We start from the raw sequence: 7,318 nt of genomic DNA on the forward strand, positions 1-7,318 counted from the left end.
AAATAATTTCATCAAAAGAAAAGGACACCATCGAAAGAAAAGAACACCATCAAAAGAAAATATTACCATCAAAACAGAAGAACACCATCGAAAGAAAAGAACACCACCAAAAGAAAATAATTTCATCAAAAGAGAAGGACACCATCGAAAGAAAAGAACACAATCAAAAGAAAAGAACACCGTCAAAAGAAAATATTACCATCAAAAAAAAGAACACCATCAAAAGAAAAGAACACACCACCATAAGAAAATAATTTCATCAAAAGAAAAGGACATCATCGAAAGAAAAGAACAAAGAACACCATCAAAAGAAAATATTACCATCAAAACAAAAGAACACCATCGAAAGAAAAGAACACCACCATAAGAAAAAAACACCAGCAAAAGAAAAAAACACCAGCAAAAGAAAATAACACCAGCAAAAGAAAATAACACCAGCAAAAGTAAAGAACACCAGCAAAAGAAAAGAACACCATCAAAAGAAACGAACACCATTAGAAGAAAAGAACATCATAGAAAGTACTCTAAAGAAAAGGCCGTTGTCAAAGGAGAAGAACACCATTTAAATTAAGAAGCATCCTCTACGGAAAAGAACACCGCATAGAGAAAAAAAACCATAGAAATTAAAGAAAATCATGTAAAGAAAAGAACACCGTCAAACGAAAGGAAGAACATCTCTCTCACACATTCCCGAGGGAGGCACGACAGAGGAAGAGGACCCAGCGAGGTGAAGACCAGCGACCAGGCAGAAAAATAAAAACGACAGTACCTGAAAAAATGTTAAGCTAGTCAGGAGGGATTGCCTCAACATTAGCTTCAGTGTAAATAATGTGGGTGAAGTTGATTCCAAAAAATCATGAGTATATATACGCCTTAAATAAATGAACCATAAATGAACTAAATTATTAAACTATTCCATATAGTAGTACTGGCCTCGTTAAGACTGGCAAACTGGCTTGCAATAACACTATCAAAAATTAATTCAAGTCTACATATCGATCCAAATAAAATTAAGGTCCAAGATAAGCATAGTCTACAACATGGCAATCCCTTACAAATGTTTTAACCTTTCAAGTTCGCTACTTTTCTCATTGTTTCAAGAACGACTTACGGCGTTTTGGTATTGTCTTTGAGACCAAGTAGTCCTCGTTGGATGAAGCACAAAGTTTTTTTCGCAAATCTGGGATATGCCATGTTGAAGACATAAAAACTGGCAAACCATGCCAAGAAACCTTCTGTTATTCCTGACACTTGGCATATCGTCCTGCCTTCTGCGAGGATGACACCTTCAGAGCTCGCCACCGAAGCATCACGGAAATGAAGAGTTGGCGCGGGCTCCAAAGTAGATTCCTGTCAAATGAACCCACTGAATCAGAGTCTAATATTTTTAAAGGTCAGAACAGAAGTCTATTATATCAAGCATACAAGCTAAATTATTACTTATAATTTTTAGTCTTTGGGTACAAATATCAATAATTAGTTAAATTGTTCTTTTAAATTTACTGTTATTTTGTAATGATAGCAAAATATTAGGGTCTAAGTCATTCTAACCTCCAAGGGCATGTCATATGTGATCTCTTCGCGCATTAATGCTGGAATGAGGAGAAAAGCATTGGCGATCATTCGTTCTGAAAAAAATGGAGACGACTTTTTAATAAAATGTATAAATTTAAGCAAAAACTACAATGTGTGATAATTCACAAGATGGTTTTTGTTTTCCTATCAATCCAAGATGTTCATGAACTACTACTTCATTCAAGAACTAGGCTGACCTTCGTATTCGTCTGAGTCCAAATCAGACTGGTCAGAGATGGCGACTTGACTCAGTAAGTGGATGGCACGCCAGCTTTTTTTAATTTCTCCGCGAAGGCTTTCCGTCAAGTTGATCTCCGTCAAACGCTGGAACTCGAAAAGTATCTGTCCAAAAAATGGCATGTAAAATTAAAATCAGGACGTACGGTATGATAATGTGAGTTCAACGGAGTACAAATGAGGGCAAAACACAGGTCTCATTTCATTAGGTTATTAGATAAACCGGCGTAAATAACATGACATGAAATATGCGAGTAACCATGTATCATCAAATTTATTTTAGATTCTGCAATTCAAACCTGATTTGGATTGAAAAGAGCCGGGTACAGTTCAGCCACGTGAGCGACTGTTGCAGTTTCCGTAATAATAAGCCGCCTGCGATCATGGAAGGTCAGGCGCATCAACTCTTCTATGGTGCGGGGATTTAGAGAGTTCTTCTTCAACTCGTTGATCATCAAGCTTCGGTGACGTTCAATCGAGATGTCGTCTTCTGTAACGGGTCTTGTAGGTAGGTAGTTCAAGACCCCATAGGCCAGCATGTTTTTAGGCAGGTTTTTTTTGGGGGGTATGACTTTGTTTTCTTCCTCTGACACATTGAGTTTCTTCTTAGCGCGCATCGCCATGACACAGGGTACTTGACGGTCCCGTCGTTGTCTCGCATTCCTCGCCTTCATAGAAATTCTCACCCTCCATATTTCCTGGCAATGGAACGTGATATTGGAATCAAAGCCTATTCAAGATTAATTTATATTGTTCAGCAGAACATTTGGAAAATCATTATGTATATGAATAGGACAAATATGAAAAACATTAATATCACTTATTTTAAACATTATGGATAGAGCTAAATTTTTAAATGATGAATAAAAATTTGTTACTTACTACTGCATCACCGAACTTGATGGCTTTCATCAGTTGAGGGTACCTGGCCAATAAGGCAACTGCAGCAGCCTTATAGTTGGCTGATGTTGGATAGCTGTGTGAAAAAATTGAATATTAAATTACGAGTTAAAAATTAAAGGAGGAAGGGCTTGCATGATTGAGTGGAGGAACCTTCCTTTGTTAGGTATTATTTATTACTTGATTACTCTGATACTACTGTTTTCATAGATTTTCAATTGAAGCACAATTAAAATTATATGCATTTAAAAAGTAATTTTTAAAGACAACACTTCTAAAGAATCCAGTATCACTGATGTTACACATGCACAATAATGTAAAGGTTTTTTTTTTCAAATATTAAAAGCAAAATTAGACTTTAACATTGTCTAAAATTTTATTTCATGTTTTTCATTTTGTTTGACAAGAAAAATATTATTTCATTGTCAAAATTATTTCTAAATTTTTCCTAATATTAAATTTTTTTATTTCAAAATTATTTATTCTGTCAATTGATACATGCATTGTCTCCAATTTTATGCAAGTGTGCAATATTGCAGATCGATTGGGCAGATAGAAGTGTCTTAAGTATCAATTATAAGATTTGTAGAATACAAAATTATTTTATAATTTTTCTTAATATTGAGAAAAAATGTTTAATCTTAAATTTATTTATTCTGTCAATTGATTCATGCATTGTCTCCAATTTTATGCAAGTGTGCAGAATTTCATATTGATTGGAGAGGTAGAAGTGTGTTAAATATCTATTATAAGATTTGTAGCAGACAAACAAACAACGTGAAGTTAAAGAGAAGTGTTGTAAAAAGTCTCATATAATTTATATATTAGTTATGTAGTTGGGTAAAACATAAACATGATGACTGTTGTCATAAGAAGATGCAGGCAGAATTATTGAAATAGTTTTAAGTAAAAAGTAACGTCAAACGGGGTAATAAGGGACGGTTTTGAGCGTTTTTCATTAATAACTTCTTATCCAAATACAAGTTTGGGCTCATTTTAAAGGCCTTTGCATGGGCAATCTTACGGCATCTCCGAAGAAACTTCTTTTGCTATTCATAAGGCTTTAATTTTATTTATTTATTAATATTTTGATGAGTTTTGCTGCTACAACATTTGTACAAAATGTGGAACGACTGTCCCAATTTACCCTGCCTGTCCTTTATTTGAAATGAAGATGATATATTGAAATTAAGATAATTTAAGATAATATATTAATAATACATTTAAGATAATATTTTATATTGAACTTAAGATAATTTAATAGTTCAACAATCTTTACCCTTTATCACTAAAAATAATGTTATACATGCACATAAAACCAATTTGAGTAACGTGACACAGATTCCAACAATAATATTAGCGAAAATACAACACATCTAATGCGGTACTTCCTTTGGCATGCTACATTGCTGAAGTTAAAGGTACTTACAAGGTATATTTTGTTATTTTGTTGTACAAACAATCCAAAAGCTCCGTCATTTGCTTTTTGGTTAGTGCTTCTCCAGCATTTAGAGCTTCCTTCAAGGTGCTTGGGAAAACATTGACTTCAAACACTCCTGGCCATTTGCAATGTTGAGTGTTTGAGATACTCTGTGGACGTTCCTCAGATAATTTTGCAAAGGAAGTTTTTGGCAGCTCATCAGTAGCAGCATCAGTCCCAACATATTCTGCATTGGTTTCAAAACTCTTCTCAGCTGCACATGCACTCAAATTCCTGAAACAGTACAGAGGAAATAATTAAGCCTGGCACATTAAAATATTTCTATTATTAATGAAGTCATCAATGATTGGGTTTGAATCTAAGGGTTTAAATTTTTGTAAAACAATTGTACTAAAGAAGAGCTAATAGCTATCTCACCTTTCATCATCTGAATTGCCAGCATGTATGTCATTTTCGAAAACAAGTCGTAGTTTTCCAGTATTAGGCAGATCTTGACATTCCACTTCGCAGTAGGTATTTAACCCTTCAATGTAGCATTCCAAGTGGCAATTAGGGCTCTTCAAAAGCCCTTTTTCTTGAAAGCGTTGCTTTGTAGCTTCAAGAAGATCTTCTTTATTGTCAACTTTTATAAGAAAACTCCGATTTTCATATTTAACAATGAAATCAAACATTATTATACCAAAAGTTAATCTGGCGATGGAATGAAATGCATCAATGACACAAAATTATATTGTCCTTCAGTTTCATACATTTGAAGGGGAAAGGGAGACTTAATATCTGAATATTTTAATATTTTCAGAGATGCAGTTCTCTTCAAGGCATATGCATGGAAATGTGATGAGAAATGGTCATTAATTAATGTATTTGTGATGAAGTAAATTTGACCATGTAAATAAACCACCTCCTGAATTTCATTGAATTGTAGGTCTTCATCTGATAATGTGACCACAACTGATCCTTGTTGGTAATTTAAACCCTGGTATTTCACAGATTTTGATAGAGGTATTAATTGTTCTCCTTGAACAATTGGTGAAAGGAGTGAATTCAATCTCTCGTCCAAAGTTTGCACTGCCACCATCTTGGTANCAAGTTTGATAAAGGTTGCATTATGCGTGATTTTTGAGGATCTGTTAATGAGCAGACATCCAATGCAGATTCAGTTTCAGTAATACAGTTTTTGATTATTTGTTCAAATTCTTGGACAACTGCTTCGGCAGTGTCCTCAGATACACCTTTTTTCTCGCGAATATATAGTAAGAATTTGGTCACAGCACTTGTTTCAACCTCTTCCATGCTTTGACTTTCTTGACAATTTTCTGAGTTTGCCAGAATAGAGTTTTCACAATCCACTTTCACTTTGGACTTCTCGGCCATCTCTGCAGACGACTCAGCTTCTTGTAGAGCTGTGCTTTCTACACATTTATTTTGAACAGTTCTTAACTGGGGATGTTTCTTATAAACATGCTTTCTCAAACTTATAACGTTCGAGTAAGCGTTCACGCAACCCTCGACTCCACAAGTTACATGAAAATTGGGCAAGTGGGAATGATGAGTCGAATAATGTTTAAACAACAAGGCTAAGAACCTTGTTTCAAAAAGGCACAAACTGCAGTGATATGAGGACATTGTTATTTGTATGTAAAGTCAAGTCAAAAATTGTGAAACAAATGTTTGAAAGCAATATAAACAGGAGCCAGACAAGCGTAACCGCCAGCGACACTTTTCGAACTGCCGCTCCCAGCCCAAGCCGTAAACGTACACACAAACGCACGCGCGTTCGTTACACGCCCATCACAAACGCGTTCCATTTGCAGAGGAAAATTAGTTTTTCTTTCGGTTTGCTTATTTCTTCAATAATTTCTGGTAAAATTTGGCATTTAAAAAGTACTCTAGGCATTTCTCTCGGACAAATTTACTTACGATGAGAAGATTAATAGCAATTCTTCCATAGTTGAGAGTTTAGTTGAGACATATTCTATGCGTCTCATGTACTTGAGACGCCCACGGGCCTGAAATTTTCTCTCTGTGTATGATATGACACTGCAGTTTGTGTGCCCAGGTTCCAGTGGCTGTTGCTGCGGGGCTGCAGGCTGAGCGCCGCGCAGCTGCCGCCGCTGCTGCGGGCGCTGAGAGACGCGGGCATCACGACGGGCGGCGGGGGCGACACGCGCGCCAGGGTTGACGGGTGAGTGGACGGCGGCCACTGAACTGTGGGCCAATGTTACTATACCTCTGGGGGATATTCTAATATATAGACCACATTAAAATTCTTATAAGAATACTTTATTATTATATTATATTCTAATATGTGGACTACAATGATAATGGTTATGTGTGATGTGACTGATGGCCGCAGCAAATGAAACAAAATGGCGGCCGATGATGATGGACCACCCACTCAGATGGCGGCCAATCATTGGACACAGCGCCATCATCACGACAATCATTATCATTTGACATATCAGAATAATGATGTGTCGTCATTATTGTTAGTCCTATATCTTATTAATTATACGTAATTTAACTATTTATTATGTAATCATATATGAATATGTAGAATTAATTGGAATAATCATAATATAGAATAAAAATTATGCATAATTTCATTATATTAAATATTACATATAAAAACTTTTTATAATTTAATTGGGTACATAAATATAACATAATATAATATAATCCCAATGCAATGAATTACATTATATTATATTATAAAAATATTTTATGCATATTATTTAATTTGTTCACATTATACATAATTCTTATCCTATGTTATTCCAATATATTAATTCTATATAATCCTATATGATTATATTGAATTAATATATCCATAATAATAATCTTATAATATAAAATTATCATTAATATAATAATATATTAATGATGAGATGATGGCGCTCTGTGATTGGTCGCCATTTGTCGGGCAATGATAGCGCCACACAAGATGGCGGCTGCTGGCATGCCACATGCCACATGCCACGCAGGATATTGACTGCCGCACTCCCACAGGGCGGGGGATGTTGGCCTCAGCATCACGCCATTTATGCCCCCGGGGGGACCAGCGGTGCCCAGTGACGCCGAACTGCAGGCGGCGTATCATAGATACCAGCGCGACCAAGGACAATAATGTGTGTTTTGTGTGGGATTAATGAGGCTGTGTGTGTG

The 7,318-nt window shown here is 35.6% G+C and overlaps 1 protein-coding gene across 1 annotated transcript; it reads right to left on the reverse strand.

Moving 5' to 3' along the window:
• Nucleotides 1-433: 433 nt before the first annotated feature.
• Nucleotides 434-4,831, reverse strand: LOC108677961. Its single transcript, XM_018166280.2, has 7 exons — nt 4,571-4,831; nt 4,142-4,426; nt 2,695-2,788; nt 2,112-2,510; nt 1,773-1,917; nt 1,552-1,628; nt 434-1,350 (listed from the first exon to the last, which is right to left on the reverse strand). Exons 1-7 carry the CDS (start codon nt 4,822-4,824, stop codon nt 1,108-1,110), a joined length of 1,497 nt encoding a protein of 498 aa, XP_018021769.2. The 5' UTR covers nt 4,825-4,831; the 3' UTR covers nt 434-1,107.
• Between the last annotated feature and the right edge of the window lie 2,487 nt (nt 4,832-7,318).

The sequence above is a fragment of the Hyalella azteca genome, unplaced genomic scaffold (assembly GCF_000764305.2).
Source record: "Hyalella azteca isolate HAZT.00-mixed unplaced genomic scaffold, Hazt_2.0.2 contig4150, whole genome shotgun sequence".
In the NCBI taxonomy this organism is placed as follows: domain Eukaryota; kingdom Metazoa; phylum Arthropoda; class Malacostraca; order Amphipoda; family Hyalellidae; genus Hyalella; species Hyalella azteca.

What these genes read in the sequence shown, in the direction of transcription:
- LOC108677961 (XM_018166280.2), bottom strand. Translation starts at nt 4,824, where the DNA reads ATGTTTGATTTCATTGTTAAATATGAAAATCGGAGTTTTCTTATAAAA. An exon ending in GGCAATTCAGATGATGAAAG is followed by an intron (nt 4,427 to 4,570) that starts GTGAGATAGCTA and finishes GTACTGTTTCAG; the next exon opens with GAATTTGAGTGCATGTGCAG. An exon ending in GGACTCAGACGAATACGAAG is followed by an intron (nt 1,629 to 1,772) that starts GTCAGCCTAGTT and finishes CATTTTTTTCAG; the next exon opens with AACGAATGATCGCCAATGCT.